The sequence below is a fragment of the Pygoscelis adeliae genome, unplaced genomic scaffold (assembly GCF_000699105.1).
Source record: "Pygoscelis adeliae isolate BGI_AS28 unplaced genomic scaffold, ASM69910v1 Scaffold24, whole genome shotgun sequence".
Classification (NCBI taxonomy): Eukaryota; Metazoa; Chordata; class Aves; order Sphenisciformes; family Spheniscidae; genus Pygoscelis; species Pygoscelis adeliae.
In genome coordinates, this window is record NW_008824806.1 from 2,450,268 (window position 1) to 2,471,075 (window position 20,808).

Consider the following 20,808-nt stretch of genomic DNA (forward strand, 5'->3'; position numbering starts at 1 on the left):
TGAGAGTGTTAGGCTAAAAAAATATTTATTTTCCCATCCTCACCTGGTTCTCAGGTAATTTCTGAAAGATGAATGGTGAGGCAGGGGAAATGTGCTTCTAGTCTCTGCTGAAAAATCTATGCTGTGAAATTGAATGCTTTGGAGTATTCTGAACTGTTGGAAGTATAGAAATTATTTGAAGGAAACAAAGGTTTTCTGGTCTAGGTTCTAGCTTTTGTTTAGTTTGCAGAAGTGTGGTAGTCTCAAGCATATTTTTTTTTTTTTTAAACTTTTTTGTATTACGCCTTCAAGAAATTTTGACTATTGTAGTTCATCAGTGCATGTCACAGGTGATGTGGTGGGGTAAGCAAAACAACAAAAGACAGTGATCCAAGTTGCTGTCGATTTCTTTAGACGCAAGGGGATGTCAAAAGCATATGTAAGAACTCTTCAAAAAGTCAAGAGATGATTTTTAGTAACAACTTTTAAATTTCCATTTGGAAAATGTTCAAGTCTCATAACTGTCTATTGTCTCCTCTTTCATGGTTCCTTACAAACCTGGACACTCCAGTTGTTTTCTATTCTTGTGTTACAGTAATATAATCCGAATCGGTGATAGATTTGAGCCAGTTTTCCTTTCCTAAAGAGAATTACTTGAACCAGGTGAAACAGCTCCAGCAGAACTTGATCCTCACATACAATTTGGATATGGTGACCTGAAAGCAGAATTCTACGTCTGAGACCCACATGCAATAAAGTATTGGGCTTTCAGTTATCAACAATTTTGGTGGTACCCCAAATATTTGGTACACTGATGGTGAAAACTCAAAATAAATATAGCCTGCTATATTTTAGGGAGAAAGCCTATGTATGTATAGGGTAGACTTTAAATCATACCCAGTGAATGATGAGGAAACATAAAAATTGTTTAGTCAGTCATAACCATTTACTGGATCTGCCTGCATAAAATCTACACCCAATAGAGCTGTGGGAGGAATAGGCTGACTTTGTTTAACCTGTTTTTGTAATTTCTTTGTCCTCTTTCCCCATTTCCTTTTTGAAAAGGCATTTCATATAGTAAGAGTCCATGGTAGCTAATGTGTTTCTTGTCTGACGTTCATTTTCAAGTTCTGTTCAGGAAGAAAAGATAGTTTCTCCAATGGTAGTTGAGAGCGCTAAATAATGTATACATGTCAGTATGTGTATATATATGCATCGTTTGTTTGTGCCTGCAGAATGCTTTAGTAATAATTAGACAATCTTCATTGTGCTGAGACAGAACGCAATAAATTATAAGTAATATGTATTCATAAATAAGTAATTTCTGCATATGAATATGTGTGCTTTTAAGTCATAGACAATTGGCCACTGAAATACTTCATTATAAATTCTAATGAAATGGAAGGATTTTGTTTTTTACATGGCAAACCGTAGTTATATTTAAGTATTCTTTCATTAGGATATTTTTCTTATCTTAACAATATAATATTAGGTGCAGTTGTCAGGCTCTTAAAAATATTTTTGCCTGTTGGTAAGTTGCTATTTGCCCACTTAAGCATGGATTTGAAAAAGAGCTGTTCCAATTGGACATAAGAAAATTCTTCATAATGAGAATGGTTAAACACTTAGAGAGTTGGGTGGTGAGATGGTGAAATCTGCATCATTCGACGTTTCCAGGACTTCACTGGACATAACAGCGGGGCAGGTGATCTGATTTAGTTGTGCTTTGAGCCAGAAGTTGGACTACATGGGGAAGTTGTAATATTACCCTATCTGAAACCCTCTTCTAATGGATTTCTTTTAGACAGATTTTCTTTTATTTGGACAAATAGATATCTATAACTATATCCTGTTGGTTGAGCTTTGCCAAAGAAAAATTATTAAAATCAGTGGCTGAGATGAGTAAATTCCTGTTGCTAAAAATCAGTAGTATAAATGTATTTATAAGTGTTAAACAACAACAAAAACTTTAAATCCAAACACAACTTTCTAATGAGATTGTCTCCTGCACCTCCCTTTTCTGTGGGAATCCTATCAGTCTGTTGGTTTAACCACAACTGTGTCATTTCTTCATTTAGAAACTGTCCTAGATACTGGAGTCCTGGCAGTTGCACTAGCCTGTGTATCAACATCTTTTACTGTTTCTGAAGAGCTGCCAGACATGTCAGCACTGTGTTAATTTTGAGATCTTTAAATATCTCTTATTTCACAGTTTTCATCTGCTAATACTTTTTGATAGATGAATAGATAGCTAGTGCTTACTAATGACTGCCACTGGGAGGGGGGAAAATACCCTAGAGAGTCCCCAGCTGTTGTAGTTGCAGGTCAAGAAAATGCTAACACTTTGGGCATTCAGGGTGTTTTTTAAAAACTACTTTAGTATGGTGGTTCATTAATGCTTTGCTATCTTATTTACAAAATACAGAATATACATTGAGTTTTATGAAAACATGAAAATTGTTGGCATTTCTTTTTAAAAAGAATTTATTAATTCTAGTGTAATTATCCTTCTGGAACTGGTATTAAGAACTACTAAGGGGAGGGGAAAAAAAGCAAAAAATTGCATAAAGAATAGACATGTCAGTTTTTATCAACTACTCTGACAAAATGTATAAACACGTTGTGGAAGTAGTAAAACTCTTGCTTTTAATTTTAAAACTATATTGTTTTTTTCCACTGAAGCAATGGGTTTAAGAAAGAGGTGTATCAGGGTGTACGCTTTGAATTTACGTAGTTAAAGATCACTGATATCTAGACTAGTGGATTTCCAAGGAATGTTGTCAAGGTTTTTCTCCCTGAGTGTTTTCCACAGTGAGATTTTAAGTGCGAGTTACATGATTTTAAACTGAAATTTAAAATATGAGCAGTAAGTATCATTTTTATTCCCTGTCCCAATAAATAAGTGGTGATTAACATTTAGTATTCTCAGATTTGTCATGGTCTCGGTACTGGGTTTATAAGCCTGCTGAAAGAGGCTTAAAAACATTACAGTTCTTCAGGCTCCTGATACTCCTTTGGAAGTAGTTGGCAGTCCCTGCCACTGTACAGGGCAAGAAAATAAAGTTGAGATAAGAGAAGTGTGTATATGTCATAATTTTATTGAAAATTAATTTACTGTACTGCAAGGTAAATTTAAAGTATTTAAAATATTTCAAGTATTTAAAATTTTTATTAGGTATGGCATTGAAGCGTGATCCATGTGCCATGACGCTGTCTGTTGTACCATGATTGGTTAATCTGGCTGCAGGAAATGCTATTGTGAAATCTTGGGATGAATTTTTATTTTCGCTCATGCATATCTGTGTGATGGTAGATGTAATCCTCTTGTACTGTTCTCTTTCAGGCAGAATTATTAATGGTGTGGTAGATTTAGGAGATGTTTTTTCTACCCTTGCCTACTAAAACATTGCTTTTAATTGAAATTACTAATTTTCTTTTCAAATGCAGAACATTCACATATTACCAAGGAATGAGAAATTTTCCTTGTAGTAATAAGTGCCTGTGATGTTTCAGATAATAGTATAGTAAAAATCTTGGATGAATAAGGAGGTAGAAATAATTTTAGCATTCATGCAGTGATAAAGTTTGTTCAAAACTGTAGATGCTGGCAGATGCTTTCTGTGACCTTTCAAACTAAGCTGTATCTGCAAAATGTCTTGAGTTAGGAGTTAAATCTCCTGTATCACTTGTAAAATTAATAAAGCAGTTTAATGACATAGTTACTTTATATTCTTCTTACAATCTCCTATTCTGGAAACTTAAGATTTAAAAATCTGTGCTCTGAGTTTTTTCACCGGCTTTATTTGGGATTCTCAGCCAGGGCTTTGCTTTTGTGCCAGTAATGTTGGTGGAAACTTTCAATGTTGTGTCTTTGGTATATTTTTAGGATCTTGGTTTCCTTCTTTTGGTAGATGTTGGGCACTACTAAAGCATTTAAAATTGGGTAGGCTGAAGAAGACAACACTGTGCTAAACAGTATTGTACTGTGTAATGAGCTAATGTTACACCCTGAGCAGCTGTAATTTGTTTGGACACTGTGGCAATGTATTTTTGACTCTATGCTCTTTCATGTGACAGGAACTGATAGAATATTTAAAGGAATACACATGCTGTTCATGTTCCTCTTTCTAGTTAAAATACAGATTTTCAAATTTTGAAAGATATGTTAGAGACAGTAGAAATGTGTTGCGTGGGGGTTTTTTGGGCAGTTTTCAAACAAGTTGAGAGAAGTTAAGTGTATCTTCATGCATGTATATCTGTTTTAAGGGGTAGTTTGTGATAAATATAATGTCTTAATTTTTCTCCACAGGGATCTTAAGAACAACCTTATTAGTACTATAGATCCAGGAGCTTTTCTGGGGCTTTCATCTTTGAAAAGACTGTAAGTAGTATATCTAGCTAGCCAGTTTAAACACAACAAACAAAAAACCCCTAAGAGTAGATTAAGTCTTAGGTTCTGGAAATTTAGACAGCGAAACTATTATATATTAAAAGTTGAATATGTATATGCTGTCTAAATTTATACACACACATATATATTAATGTATAAAACAAAGTCTGCTTTCAGTCTTATGACGGAAGAACATCCACTGCTTGTGGCTTGGCAGTCTCACTTGTTCTTATTGGCAGTCTCTTGTATTATTCCTCCCTTTTTGTGTTGCGGTGACTCGAAACATCACTGGGTGAACGTTCATTCAGAGCTTTGATGCCGTCAAGTCTTGCTTTGTTAAATGTTAAACTCCTCATGATGTTTTTTTTTTCCCCCCAAAGGTCATAATAGACACAGTCCCTTGCTGTTAATACTACACTGAAGTTACAGCGCTGTTAATGCTGCTTTATTGAAGGTTGTGCCAACATTCCTATTAACACATTTTTTGGGGATTTATACCTTGGCTGTAAAAAGTCTGTCCCAGATGAAACTTGAAAAACAAGACTTCAGCATGATGGCTTTTTTTTTTCCCCATTTTTTTTTAAAACACTCTTCAGATTTTCAGAATATCTGGGACAGCTTTTAAGTCTTAGTGATTTCAGCCCCCCCACTTTAGTCAGCATACAGATTTCCTTCTTAAATTTTTGTAGTATATGTGTTCATTTGTCACTGTGATCGGCTCACTTAAAAGGAAATTTTGTTGGTAATTGCACTTTCGAAAACCTTAAAAATAAAGCTGAAGGGCCAATTCTGCACCATTACTACTTCAAGGTTAATTTTTATTCCTTTAAGAATTTTTGGCAATTTGATTTAAGACCTACATTGTAAAATATATAATATTTAAATATTTATGTAAGTATAAATATAGAAGTGGTCCTATTTACATAAATGCACTAATATAGGTGTCTCTGGCAGGTCAAAAAATTAAGTTACGTAGCACATGTGATGAATATACTGTACAAATAAGAAAATTTACTTCGTAGTGATGTAAGCCAAGCCTGTTCTAAGGGGATTTACTGGTAAGGCTGGGCTCATTTAACTGTATATGGGCAAACCATTATTACTTTAGAAATGGAATAAGGACTCTATGTGCACGTGTGTACACCTGTATAGCAGTACCTTTTGGGTTTTGCTGAAAAAGACTAAATGTATATATGGTGCAATCTGTTACTCATGAATTTTGGTTGAAATACTTCTGTTTGCAGACTGTATGCCATTTGGAAATAAAACAGTTTATTCCGATTTTTGCTTTTTCCTATTTACAGAGACTTAACTAATAACAGAATAGGCTGCCTGAATGCAGATATATTTAGAGGACTTGTAAATCTTATTAGATTGTAAGTATAATTTTGTTGTATATAATTTCACTTCCTAAGTATTAGTCTTATGTAAGTTAACATTCTTTATTTCAATGGGAGTAGTTTGGTTTAAGTGTGCACTTGAAAGAGGTGCAGTGTAGTTATGATTGTGGCTTGTTGCTCAATAGCAAGCTTAAAAAAAAAAAGGGGTGGCGGGGGGCAAACAAAACCCTATTACTCAGTGCTCTGTCTTCTCTGCAACCATTTTCCGGTTTCTTAGAAGGTATAGCGGGGGGGGGTGGGAGAGGGGGAAAGTAGCAGACTGTACAAAATATTTTCCCTAGAAAAATGTTTCAGGGTTATAGAATCTTTTAATAGCTGTGCCTTCTACCATGGCATCAGTATGGCTGTGTGTTGCTGGCTTTTTTGCATGTTTTGTAGTTCTTCATTTACTTTAAGAAAATAATGTGTAAGATTATGGAATGTTTCTTTGCCCTGGTTGTTTGCTTCTTACTTAGTGCTTTCACTGATACAGAGAAAGTGGGATGTATAATATTTTTAAAAAATATTCTGCTAGATCAAACATGCTTCTTACAGCATGTTAACAGCAACATATCAATTCACTGTGAACAACGACGTTTAAAATTAACTTCTTGAAATGTATGCTCAACATGTGCTAGTTGTTGCTTTAAATAAAGTATTTGCTTTCAATCCTTGTTCCCAATCTTAAAATTCTTCAGCTAAAAAAAGAAGTATTGGGGAACAGTTTATTTTGGAATTTTTGCTAGGCTATCAGACCTGATAATTATTCTTACAGTCTTGTGAACTATGACAGAGTGTCGTAATAGTATCCTGTAGGTTTTAAAATAATGTTACCTTGAAGAGGGATTTTTTTTTTTATTTCAAATGTCTGTTGCTTGAGCATGAGTTCAAATTATGATACTTTTATTTCTTAGGAATCTTTCTGGAAATCTGTTTTCTACACTTACACAGGGAACATTCGATCATCTTGGTTCACTAAAGTCTCTGTAAGTACTTATTGCATCTACTCGTAATTTGCATGATCATTTGTGTTCTTAAAAAACATCGTATAATCACTTGTTTGTACTATAGTTTTGCATTTTGACTTTTAGACCTCATAACAGCGTTTTCTTTATCTGAATAAGTGCATGGGAAATGTATGTACAGACATTTGGGTGTTTATATAACTTCCTTCAAAAGAATGCTCAGTACTTGTTACATAGTTCTGAGAGAACAAAGCTATACTGGCATCTGGGCTTCTGAAAGTTTTACTCTGTATACATCATTTATTACTTTATATTAAATAAATAGCATTTTACACCTTTTTTTAATAATGGGAACAAATACTTTTAAGGAAGATCTTAGTCCTTGAAGAACAGTATAGTTCTGTTATACTTAACAGTGGGTACATCTCAACCTCATGTTATTTTTCTCTCCTTTAATTTCATGAGAGTTGTAATCTTGTGTAAGGAAGAAAACAAATGAAAAAAATTATCAGTGCTGATGTTTAGCTTGCATTTTTCCCTGGTAGTCATGACAGTTGGCTCGCTGTACTAGGACTTTCTCAAAAGCTCTGACTTCTGGCTTTGACACCGAGTTAATTTCTTGTTTTTAAAGGCAAACATTTCTTTCCTTCCTCCAGCTTATTTTAATTGTTCATAAGTTGTTATTCCTGGTATTTTAATTGTGTACATAAAGGTTGCTGTCCAAGAACATCACAGGTCTGACAAGAGAACCTGGATATAACCATTGCTATTAAAAATGTGTGTCTGGAGGAATTCCTGTGAACAAAGACCAAATAGAGTTTCACAGGAATGTTGATTTAGTGTTTGAAGTGTTCTGCCTGTGATGTTGTGTTACCCTCTAGACATTTGCAAAAAGAAAAATAAATTATATTTTCACTAGAGATAAAGAACAGTGTAGACACAGTGATATGTTTTGATACATTTTTAACTGTTCTAAACAGGTAAAATATTTATGTTCTCTTTTAATTTAGCTGACCACAACAGACACCTATAGGGGGATTTGGTATGTCTTTTTAGTAGAAAGTATTAAATTGTACAGAGAAGACTTTATGAATCAATGAAAAGCCTTATATGATTTCCATATACAGCAGAATAAAACTATCACTAAAATTGTATGAATAGTGGTTCTGGAAAGAGAAATAGGTGAGAGGCTATTTTTATGTTTCTGTTGATTCTACTGTTACAGCATTTGATTGCTAAAGTGAAGCAATGAAGTGTATTCTTAAGTTATGGTGATGCATATGAAAGCAATTCCTTGTTATTGCTCACTTAAATAACGTAAACTTCCTCCATGAAAGAAATTACTAGCAGTTTTTTCATGCATGGGTATTAGATGTTCCTCATATTTATGGAGAGAATTCCTTTTCTCAGGGAGTGTGTACTTTCGTTCTCAGACCACAGCTTGCAGAGGATTAGAGTATCTTCCAATACGTAGTGGTAGGCAACTCCACTGTATTTTGGGGTTTGACTGCTTGTTGTCTGTGTGTCTGTGACAATAAGAGGCATTGTATAGCTGTTGATGTCAAGCTTTCAGACCTTTGGGTGTTGCATTTTGTCACTGAATATCTATTTTGTGTTGCAGAGAATTTCAAACTGATTATCTTCTTTGTGATTGCAACATACTGTGGATGCATCAGTGGTTAAAAGAAAGAAATATAACTGTACGTGAAACTAAATGTGCCTATCCCAAGTCACTTCAGTCGCAGTCGGTGACTGGTGTTAAGCAGGAGCTTCTGACCTGCGGTAAGCACTCCTGACAACTGATACTTGTTTTCTAACTGTTGTGGTTTAACCCAGCAGACAGCTAAATACCACAGAGCCATTCGCTCACTCCTCCCGCCCCCACCAGTGGGATGGGGGAGAGAATTGGGGGCAAAAAAGAAAGTAAAATTCGTGGGTTGAGATAGAGACAGTTTAATAGGACAGAAAAGGAAGGGAAAACAATAATAATAATAATAATAATAATAATGATGATGATGATAAAAGAATATACAAAATAAGTGATGCACAATGCAATTGCTCACCACCCGCCGACCAATGCCCAGCCAGCTCCCGAGCAGCGGTCACCGCCCCCCCAGCTAACTCCCCCCAGTTTATATACTGAGCATGACATCACATGGTATGGAATATCCCTTTGGCCAGTTCGGGTCAGCTGTCCTGGCTGTGCCCCCTCCCAGCTTCTCGCTGGCAGAGCATGAGGAGCTGAAAAGTCCTTGACTAGTGTAAGCACTACTTAGCAACAACTAAAACACCAGTGTGTTATCAACATTATTCTCACCCTAAATCCAAAACACAGCGCTATACCAGCTACTAGGAAGAAAACTAACTCTATCCCAGCCGAAACCAGGACACTAATGTGTTCCATATTCTGTTAATATCAGTGAACAGACTTTTTTTGCCTTTTTTTGTTTCCCTGAAATTCAGTACTTATGATAGTGGTAATAGTGATTCTTTTTCAAAGGCTGATCTTCAGTCATGATTCAGTGTTGTTTGTTTTGGAAATAAATAATAAATAAATCGGTGATTGTGGATGTTAGTCTGTAGAAACTAAGGATGAGTAGCACTCTCTCGAGGTAAACTCCTTTTTCCCGCTAATCCATGTTTTTCAGGGATTTTTACCTAAACTTCACAAGAGGAATCAGAAACTGGTAATTTTTTTCCAAAGTCTAGCTATCTGACTTCAGATGCCCAAATTATTCCAAGCCCAAATTTCTGAAGTTAAAAGGTCTTCATTTTATGACTTACTTTCCTACATGGTGATTCTGTTGTTGATCAGCCTTCTTGTTATGATGAAACCATGACCAACTTGCTTAACTACTTTGTTATTCTACCTGTCAAAATAATAAAACATATGTATTTGTGATTTTGAAATATTAATAGTGAGAAATTGTGAAGAAATAAAATGCATAAATATATTTTTCATTCAAGTTTATATTTTTCACTCTTTTGAATGTGGGCTAGCAAAAGATTTTTGAAATGTATTACATTAAAGGAATACACACTTTGAAAAAGAATATGATAAGAATTTGTATTTTTCAATATTTGATGCATCAAATGTAGTTTTTATATAAAACTTGCAAGATGCAGCTTACAAGGAGGGTATTCTTCTCCTCTTTTGAAAATTACGTATACAATAGTTTCTTGCTATTAATTGTGCTTTTATTTCTTGAATTCTAGAACCGCCGCTTGAATTACCATCTTTCTATATGACTCCATCTCACCGTCAGGTTGTCTTTGAAGGAGATAGTCTACCCTTCCAATGTATGGCTTCGTATATTGATCAAGACATGCAAGTCTTGTGGTATCAGGATGGAAAGATAGTGGAAACTGATGAGTCCCAGGGTATTTTTGTTGAAAAAAACATGATTCATAACTGCTCACTGATTGCAAGGTGAATCCATAAAGAGAAAATGTATTTCCCACTCCTCACTTTCTGCTCTGATTTAGTGACTATTTCCATGACCAGTAAGGCCCTCTCATATCCTCGCTGAGTGAACATACGTAAACAGAAACTTCCCAAGCAGGGAAGTAGTCTGTAACTTCACACATCTCTTAAATTACCCGGGTGTGGTCCCTGTTGCTAACTATCAAGTTTGAGGAGGGAGGTCTAGAGATTTGATTAGTCAAACCCACCTGCTTAAAACAGGGTTAGCTAGAGCAGGTTGCCCAGAACTGTTGCAGTTGGGTTTTAATTATCTCCGAGGATTACCCAATGCAGTTCATTAAAATTTGTTTGTGGTAGGATACATTTGTTCTCGTGGAACATTAAAATTATGAAAACAAGGCATTTACATGAGCTACTCTGGATTCTTTCCTCTTCCTTTTGAGCACACTGCAGTTGGTAATATTGAAGTTCTCCAGCAGAGCTCTATAAGTATAATTTATTCTGCCTGCAGCAGATTTTTGACTCATTCAGCATCTAGAGAGTGGTTATATATCCTGTAATTGTATTAGTAAATTAAGGCTTCTAACTTTATCACAAATTATGCATTTGGGAAGTTATTTTAGTTTGGCCTATCTGGAACAACTATAAAAATTCTATGTTGAAGAGCAATGATGACGCTTGGGGAATTTGGACTTTCCATCTCTTCTTTCTGAAGTCAAGGAACTTTTTCCCATGGCTGTTCTTTTTCTTTCGTACCTTGACCAAATTGAGAGCTAGAAGAATAGTAAATATTTCTCTGTTAATTACAGTACATTGTACTGTTTTTTACTGGTTTTGTAAGATCGCTCAGTTTGTATGTAATTGGTTGTTTCTTCTATTGTCTTTCTGTAGTTTTAATCTTTTGGTAAAAGCTTATATAAATTTTATTGCAAGACTTTTGGGTTTTATTTGTTTATTTTATCTTCCCAGTGCATTGACAATCTCAAACATTCAGGCTGGCTCCACAGGAAACTGGGGTTGCCATGTACAAACCAGACGTGGGAATAACACAAGGACAGTAGACATTGTGGTGCTAGAAAGTTCTGCGCAGTATTGCCCTCCAGAGAGGGTTGTGAACAATAAAGGGGATTTCAGGTTGGTAACGTCAATTTTTTTTTCAAAGAAAGTCCATTTAATTTTGTTTTTAACTAAGGTATTATGCTTTAAAGGCATCTATGTGGATGTTAATTTGTAAATGGTGTGTAGTAGATTTTTAGCTGTTCTAAATTAGTATGTGTTGAAGGAAGTGCATGTAACTATACCATGAAATGATAAACTTTCAGCCTGTTAACTCACATCTTTGGAAGGGATGCAAAGTAAGCTATGGTATTTGAAATATATAAATGAAATTATTGGAATAGAGTAAAACCTCTTAGATGATCTGTAAATTAGAGTTGGACCGCATACTGATGGGGGGAGTTTCCACCAGGTTATCATTCTGTTTTTAAAACCCTCCTGCTCCCATACAACAAAATCACTATATAAGAAACATGTAATACAGTTGTGGTTTTTTTTTCCCCTGTGAATATTAGAGTAAAGAATATGAATGGTGCTTCCTTTTAATGATTGTTGGGTCTGTAGTGGTAGCTCTGATGTTCCATTTTGTTGGGTATTGCAGAGTATTTTATCTTTTGTTCTTACCTCTTCACCTGTTTTCCCTTTTCTGATCTTTCTGCTGCTGGTCACTCTAACAACACGTTACTCCTGGAGGTGCCAGCTGTAACAGATAGCTTCTGTATAGATTCTCTGTATGTAAGGTAATTCCCTTTATAACTACTCTGTGTTGTACCTCCCTGCAGTAACTCCTACTGAGAATTAGTGTATGTCATCGCATATGTTTTCACTACGGTTTGTAGGGTTTCTTAATGTTGTAATAACTGCTTTTACCCACTCATTTATTTTCACTTTTCTTATGCTGCTTGGCTATATTGATCTTCTGCTTGACCTTTTGTTTACATTTATAAACTTTTCTTCCTTTCGCTGTGTACATTAGAGTTCTTTAAAGTCGTCTTCTTTCCATACAGCTAATCTAAGACTTTTATTTTAAGAAATGAAAAGTAAGTTAAAGCATGTTGCTGGGACATAGTTTTTGGGGAGAGAGAAGACAAGCTTTCAAGTGCAGAAGGCCTTCTCCAGTTGTAGCAAAAATTCAGGTAAAGTCCTGGCTGAGAGCATTTGTTCTGAGTTCATCTTTATGTTCATCAGTTGGACAATTTGAGAAGAACGGTAGCTGGTGTCTGAGTATGAGGAACTATTAGTAAGGGAAGTAGTGGTAAGATCACTTGCTGCACAGAGGCAATTTGGAACTACTGAACAGCTTCACTTTCACACTGTAAGGAATTATTTATATAAGAAACTTTGTGCATGTCCTCTTTTTACACTGTGGTGGTTTCAACTGCAGGGATGAGCATTACACAGAAAATGAGAACTTCCTGCTTAAGATAAAAGGTAAAGAAAGTCAAACAGATGCATGCTGTATTCATCAAAGAACACATCTATTTAAATCACTTATGCATTTTTTTAATGATACAAGTGTGAATTGTTCTTCTTTGATTTGCCATTAGAGGTGAAAACAGATGGTAAAGGCTTATTTCAAGGTGTTTTCCATTAAATTAACCTGTGCTGTTCAGTGACTGTTCAGTGTAATAGGATTTACCCCCTCTGGAACTCAGTAGAATGAAATAAGATTTCAGGAAATGTTCAGCTTATCAAAAAGTTCACTATGTCTGGGTTTACTATAACAGACTTCCATTTGTAGTTTAGGTAGAGTAATAATAAAGAATAATTTTTCACCTCTGAGACCATATGGAAATAAGGCTTTGACTAGTGAGAAAATGGTTCTGAGCAGATGGCTGTAAATGATCCTAGGTGAATTTGATTTTATAGTTTTTTAGTTGGAACTGGTTAGTCATTTTAGCTTGGAAGCTGTTTCAAAACTGGCATCTAGATTTTTATCCCTTTAGAGATGGGATAGCAAAGTGTAGCGAAGGAGGATGTTTGTCTTCAGTTCTTTGGCTCAGTAATAGTAGTTTAGCATGAGTTTATAAAAATTAGGCAAAAACTGTCTTCATCATGGAATGATGTTTTTTTTATTTAGATATTCTTTTAAGTCTTACTCAGATAATACCCCTGAATGTATTACAATCCATGATTAAACTGAAAATACAGTTTACATGTTAAAATGTAACCTAATGCTTCTGCTTCAGTAAATCCTTCAGCTGTTGTGTTTAGAATAATTTTATGCTGGTAGCTGATAGAATTCTTTCTTAAATATGAGAATTATCCTTTTGAAAACTGTTACTGGGTGTAATTAATCTTAAAACTGTAATTGTCATGCTGAATTTAGAGAATTGCTAAGATGTAATCAGAAAAAAATATTGGACTACCTGTAAGCTAATGAAATTATGATATAAAAACTCATTATAACTGAAAGTTATTGTTGATTTAAAGAAATGAAAGCTTTCAAAACAGAATTAATATGCATGAAGGGAAGGATTCTTTTATAATCTCATGGTCTGGCTTTTTTTTCCTGAAATGAAATTACAGTACTTAAATGTAAATGAACCATCTTTTCCCCCACAGCTGTCTACTCTCATGTATATGTGATAAATTTTGAGCACCTAATTATAAACAGTGATGAAATAAGAGTGTTAATACAGTCCAAATTTGCACTTCTGCTAGGAATTGGGTAAACTGTGAAAGATATTCAAGCTTAGACTCACAAGAAATTAAGAATGCAGCCAAACTTATATAGCCTTTGTTTGCATGATGAGAATTTCATGTCATTAGTCACCTTTTGAGCCCTGCTGGAGGGATGTCTTCTCCGGCTTCATGGAAAGTGAAGGTATTGGGAGGAAACAATTCATGGCTGAGAATGGTCCAGGTTAACATTCACTTAGCAAAAATAGGGAATAAGTGAAGTGTAGTTACAGCTGGAATCAGTTCCCCTATCTCATTCACCACTGGGCTGTAAAGAAACTTGTACCCACACAAGGGGTATTGTGAATGGGAGAGGAAAGAGAATAAGGGACACTGTTCCTCATGAAGTGCTTCTCTTAGTGACACGGCGCATTTGTGTTGTTTGTGTATGTGAAATTATGGCAGAAATCTGCAAGTTTTAAATTGCCCACCTCTTATGTCTGGTTTAGTGGAAAGCTTTCTAAATCACTGGATGACTAGTATATATAATATGTTAGTTTTATTAGTAAAACGCTTCTGTAGATACCTAAATTTGTTATAAAGATAGCACAGACTATATGACTATCTGGCATTGCTAGTATTCTTTTGAGAAGATCGTGGTAAAAGATGATAAAATGCTGTGTAGGGAGATGAATGAAAAGTAAATGCAGAGTAAAAAAAGAGAAAGGGATGGATAAAAAGTATAGGGGAAGTGGAGAGGAGAACGGAGAGAGAAGGCAAATAATCTTGTGGTAAACCTTTGAAGTAGTGTTAAACACTGAAACTGTCACTTTTTTTCCATTTGATGGCTACAGAAGTTCCAGAAGATATATGGCTTAGAAATTTTACTTGTTTAAAAATAGAGTAATTAAAGCTCTCCTGAAAAACTTGTTTTTCATTTGAGTCCTACTGTTTCACTCTGGTTTCTCTTTTTCTAATTCTTTAGCGCTAGGTGTGGATAGGGAGGAAAGGAATGGCACAGGCCATTTTTCAGTGAAAATATTTGTCTTGGAGGTTGTGTCATACCACGTCTGTCAGGACTACAGAGTTTAAATTATCGTAAGGCCATGCGGCACTCAGTCTGTAAGGCGATACATTCAGTCAAAGCTGAGCCGACCACAATTTAACTTAAAATGCTTTGGAAAAATACAACTTTTAGAAAACTGTCTATAAAGACAAAGACGGATATCCCTTTCAAAGTGGCATCTTTGATGTGGAAACTTAATACAAAAATTTCAATGCTAATAAAATTGTTTTGGAAATTATATTTTGGCACTCCACTGTCGGTGTTTCTGGAAACCTGACTCTTTGCATTCTGGAAGCTGAGGTTTGGGTGTATTATGCAAGGTATTTGCCCCCATGCAAGGGCCTGCATGTCCTCTAACAGCTGTGCCAGCTGATTTATTAGTTGTCCTCATCTGCCTGTTTTCTTTTTGGTTTCATTCTCTGAAAGCTCATTATGTATCCATAAGAAGTGGCAGCATTAAAGTAGATCTTTGTACTTGTTTTTCCCTAGTCTGCGTTGATCAGACTTTATTTTAATTTGTCCATGCAGAAATTCAGAGACTTAGATAAGTTTACATGTATTGTATCCCCTTATCCCTTTCTCCCTTCCCAGCAGATCCATAACTTGCTCTGTCTGTGATCAGAGTTGGCCAGACGTGACCCCAAGTGATGTTTTTGTTAGCTTGCTAGGGTGCATTGTAATGTTTCATTAAGGTCACTACTGGGACTGCAGCAATTCACAAAGGCTGTTGTGATTTTTCTAAGGAAGATTTTTGTCCTTGCTGCTGGCTTTTCTTCTATATGGGAGAAAAGATGGTAAATAATTTACATTACCATTGCAGAATCTACACCTGTTCTTTAAATTAATTTACATTCTCTAAAATACCTGTATATAATTCCTGGCATTTAAAAACTGTGCTAATTCTTTTTTAATTTTTTTTTTTCTTCTTTGTTTTAACCACCTTCATTGCCACCAATTCTGGTATAAGTTTTCCTTTTTGATAAAGGTTGAATGGTGACACTTCTGTTAATTTTTTGAAGTGGCTGCTGAGGCTCTGAATGTAAGTGTATGCATATTTGCTAGGCTGGATGAATCTCTGCTACGATACCCAAATAATCTTCTGTCTCTTCTAGTATTCAGATACTATGGTGATGGTCATAATAATAAGTCTCCATTTCTTAACTAAATGATGTCACTACAATATGGAGAACTGATTTGTAATGCAAAGCTGTTATAAAAGGTAGTAAAATTTAAGCCTTTTTTTTCTATTTTGGTTTGTTGTAATTATTGTCTAGTCTTTTCCATTAGATTCCTCACTGACTTTAAATTCTTTTATGGTTGTTGCCATGACCTGTGCATTTTAAGGATGCCACCAGCAGCTATCTTCGAGTTGCTTGTTGCCTAAACCTAAGCAATCCTTGCCAAAATGGCCTGAAGTAAGAGTCTTTCTTCCATTACTGAACATGCCAAAATTGTTCTGTTGGAGCTGATTAGGAATAAATAGGAATTTGAGATAGAGAAGACTTTCAGTATACCCCAAAAGGTTAATCTCTTGCATCATTTAATATAATTGAGAAGCGTAGCCTTTGGCCTTGGTCCATCCCTGGAGTTACCGTCTTCTTTGAGAAAGAACTGTGGTAAATCCAGCGTCTTCAGTAAGAGAAGTTACTTAACTGATGAATAAAGAAGGAAAACGGAGCTGACTTGTTCAGTTTCTCTGCTTTGGCAATATTGCTTAAATTTTAATTTCCTGAATTGGAATATTCTTCAAGGTGTTTACTCCATCATCCTACAAACACAGATTTTTTTTTTTTTTTTTTCCAAATATAGAGATGTTCTGAGCATCTCTTAATTTAGATGATAGTAGTGACTAAATGGCCATTTACTGAAATGCAGTCCAGATTTAAAAGCAAACTTTAAATCACAGTGTAATTGAAGTTGTCTTCAATTTTTGGAGACAACTGCTTTGTGCAAGGCCCTTTAAATACTTAAAACTGAGGAAAAGTATTTTAGCTCTTAAGGCTGTTCAAGGAGCTTGACTTAATTATGGTACGGAAAGCCTGGGATGATCAAGTGACGCTCTCTTTTGCTGTCAGTTTTTGTTAAACCTTACATGTTGGGTTGTTGGATTTCTGATACTTAGCATTCTGCAATTTAGTTATGTATGCTTTTTGCTTTTAAACTTTTAAGTATTAGTGTTCTGAATGATAAAATACTGCTTATGCATATCTTAACAGGGGAGAGGGCTGGAAGCAGAGGCAGGCAGACTGGCTGGCATTCCTTGTCCCTGTCCTTCTCTCTTCTCAGCATTGCAGCTTAATTCAGGCGTGGTTTCCTTCTCTTCTTATGTTTCCTTTGAATCAGTTCTGATCTCATGAATGATCAGTGCACTAAAGGTGTATTGCAATTCAATTTTCTGTATTTATTCTTTATTTCATTTTTATCTGTGTATGTTTATACAGATAAAATATGCAGTAAAATTACAGAGTAGAAAGTTGAGAGAATGTTAGAAGTTTTCTTAAAAAGTGCTTAGTTCCACATACCTTGAGTGAAAGGAATTCTTTTCTACTTTCTTAACATTATGAACACTTTCTTTTCTCTTTAATTTCTATTTGGTATTATGTTTGGTTGCAAAATCAGTCAAAGTGGTTGTACTACTGCTACTGTTTCTTAATTACTGTAAATGTAGTCTTCTGTTCATATCTTCAGTTTAGTATTGATATGAATGCAGTCATTTGAAAGTTACATTGGTGCATGTGAACAGGACAAGTAGAAAGCTTGCAGGGCTTTCTACTATGTATTTAACTTTTTATAGTGTTAATATGGAATTTTTCATGAAGTAGGCAATGTTTGTTTATAAAATTATAAAATTACTAAAAATAGTTTATAAGCACCTTTTTCTCTCCACCTGCAACCTCATGAAAGAATTCAAAAAAAGCATGCTAGCTTTAGAACTCGTTAATAGTACACAAATGTGAACAGCTTGAAAATACTGAAGGCAAGCCAAGGTGGCCCTTTAAATAGTTTAGAGATGCTTAGTTTTGAGTGTCTCTTTATTTCAGTTGTAGTGCTTAATCCTTTTATTTACTTGTCATGTAAATTTGTCTAATTTTTTTTTTTGCTTTTGACTCCCCAGGTGGCCTAGAACTTTGGCAGGCATCACAGCATACCTGCTGTGTACACGTTATTCTGCTGGCAGTGGGATATATCCTGGCAACTCACAAGATGAAAGAAGAGCCTGGCGCAGATGCGACAGGGGAGGATACTGGGCAGAAGAGGACTACTCCAGGTGCCAATATGCAAATGATGTGACTCGAGTTCTTTATATGTTCAATCAGGTAATTTGTGCATTTCTATAAAATCAAATTCTTTAATGAAAATAAAAACTCAGAAGTCTGTTTCTCCATTTTTTTAAGCTGGTAATACTGTTGGCTGAGATGAATTATGATGAACATATGCCTCTGAGTATAACACTAGAACTTGTAGGTTTATCTGTTTTGAGTGCCCGCAGATTGAAAGTGCAAGGAAAATTTTATTCTTTGGTGTACTTGTGTAAAGCATAAGAGAATGGTACTTGTCATGATTGGTTTTGTCAGGTAGATGCCCTGTCCTGCCCACATGCTAAAAAGAAACAAGGCAGGCTGAAGTTGTAATGGAGAAGAGCTATTTTCATTATAATAATAGAGAGTAGTCAAACTCTGCTCTGCCTCTGTTGCTATAAACCTCTTAATAGACTTGGTGTGGCTGATGAGAGTTAACTAGTGAAAGCAGTGAGTATTAACTAGGCTTCTCTAATCTGTTAGTACTCACCAGGATAGAAGAGAGTATTTTAGATTTTAAATGTAGTCTCCTTTTGAGGATTATTTCTAGCTAATGCAGACTTCCACAAACACTGTTCTGCAGTGATGCACCCATGCAGTGATGTACCCAACCTTGTATGTATAGGCACTGTATTGTAAAATACTCCATAAAGCTTTGAACCTCTGGTTTAAGCTTGATGTTTTCCAGTGCATACTGTCAGATCATTAGCATCAATGCAACAGGTGAAGCTGTGGAGATATGAGAATGTTTTCTGGTGTGGTGGGTTTTTTTTGGTTGGTTCTTTGTTGGTTTGTTTTGTTTTTTTTTTTTAAATAGTACAGCTGTGCTACTTGAGTTGATGATTTTTGATAGCACTGCCTGTGTTTAACATGGGCTGTGGTGCTTCTCTGACCTCAGGGTAAGATTACTGCATGTTGCATGTGGTCGGAGTGTTTCAGTGTGTGAGCTCACATTTGTTTAGAGAAAACTTCACACTGTGTATCAGAAGCACCACAGCCCCTAACTGGGCCAATCAGGATCTAAACTGATATTTGCCCTTTGGATGTCTCCTATTTATACACATAGTGAAGGCTTGACGTCCAGTGGCTTGGGCTAAATCTAGTTTGAAGCAAAAGCATTGAACTGCATATTGTGTAGATGCATTGTTGCTGACTTGCTCCCTCTGTGTTCAATTACTTACTAATGCAGACATAGCTTTTTATGTTCCTGCTCTGGTTCCCTGAGGACCAATGAGCACTGGTGTAAGAAAGATGGAAAGAGTCGGGGGAAGAGAAAGGGAAAGGACTGCCTGTTCTGGTCCAAGATAAACTTAGGGGTGGACATGACTATTTGTGCTCTACTGCTTTACATTCCTAGCACTAAAGGTGCATGCCATGGCTTGGTCACAAGAAACATGTTTGAGGGCTGAAATGAGCAGTGGTGGTGCTTAATGACTGGTTAGCAGGTGGGAGTTGATGCTGGAGATCCCTTTGTTGTCCCTTTGTGGGACACAGCGAGGTTGAGTGTTTGCTTATTGAGAGCTTTGAGCTGCTGGTTTGCTTTTTCCTCACGTGGAAATTCACGTTTTCCTGCAAGGCCTGTAACAGCTCAACACTACTCCTGCCTACGTACTGTAGCCCAACTTTAGAGTTGCAACTGCTCAAGAGCCTAGATTACTTCAGCCTGTCATAATTGCTTTTGGTTAGCCAACATTTATCAGGTTGGGGAAGAATGTTGCCAACTTTGTGTTAGGAAGTTTAAAATGTGAGGGTGTCGGTGTCGTGGTTTAACCTCAGCTGGCAACTAAGCACCACACAGCTGCTCACTCACTCCCCTCCAGTGGGATGGGGTGAAAAGAGAATTGGAAAAGTAAAAGCGAGAATTCGTGGGTTGAGATAAGAACAGTTTAATAATTGAAATAAAATAATAATAATATAATAATAATAAATTGTAATGAAAAGGAAAATAACAGAAATAAAACCCAAGACATACAAGTCATACAAATGAAAACAATTGTTCACCACCAACTAACCGATGCCCAGCTAGTCCCTGAGCAGCTGCCCCCTGGCCAACTTTCCCCCTAGTTTTATTGCTGAGCATGACGTCATATGGTATGGACTATCCCTTTGGTCAGTTGGGGTCAGCTGTCCCAGCTGTGTCCCCTCCCAGCTTCTTGTGCACCCCCAGCCTACTCGCTGGTGGGGTAGTGTGAGGAGCAGAAAAGGACTTGACTCTGTGTAAGCACTGCTCAGCAGTACCAAAAACATCCCTGTATTATCAACCCTGTTTTCAGCACAAATCCAAAAACATAGCCCCATACTAGCTACTAGGAAGATAATTAACTCTATCTCAGCCAAAACCAACACAACCACCATAGACCATTTCAACTTGAAGGACTGGCTGAGGGACAATGAAGAACCTAATGAGCAGTACGTAGAACTTTATGGTTTTCAGCACACAGGGCCTTTGCCACAATACATAGATATCATTCCCTTACTCTATGGACCACCCCTGTGAAATGTATGTAAAATGTCCACAAAATGCCCATGGAGTTCATTTAGTCCATGACTTGGGGCTCCATCTGTTATGGTGGTCACTCAGGGCAGGAGAGGAGGTGTGTTGCGTGGAGGTACTGGGCACCACAGCCA

At 36.1% G+C, this 20,808-nt stretch overlaps 1 protein-coding gene across 1 annotated transcript in view; it reads left to right on the plus strand.

Annotated features, from left to right (window-relative positions):
• The window catches only part of GPR125 (G protein-coupled receptor 125), a 67,512-nt gene that overhangs the window by 20,672 nt on the left and 26,032 nt on the right, over positions 1-20,808 (plus strand). The window contains exons 4-10 of the mRNA XM_009324112.1: positions 4,289-4,360; positions 5,674-5,745; positions 6,663-6,734; positions 8,335-8,495; positions 9,930-10,143; positions 11,107-11,271; positions 17,997-18,198. Coding sequence (XP_009322387.1) covers positions 4,289-4,360; positions 5,674-5,745; positions 6,663-6,734; positions 8,335-8,495; positions 9,930-10,143; positions 11,107-11,271; positions 17,997-18,198 — 958 coding nt within the window. The remainder of the gene's footprint in view (positions 1-4,288; positions 4,361-5,673; positions 5,746-6,662; positions 6,735-8,334; positions 8,496-9,929; positions 10,144-11,106; positions 11,272-17,996; positions 18,199-20,808) is intronic.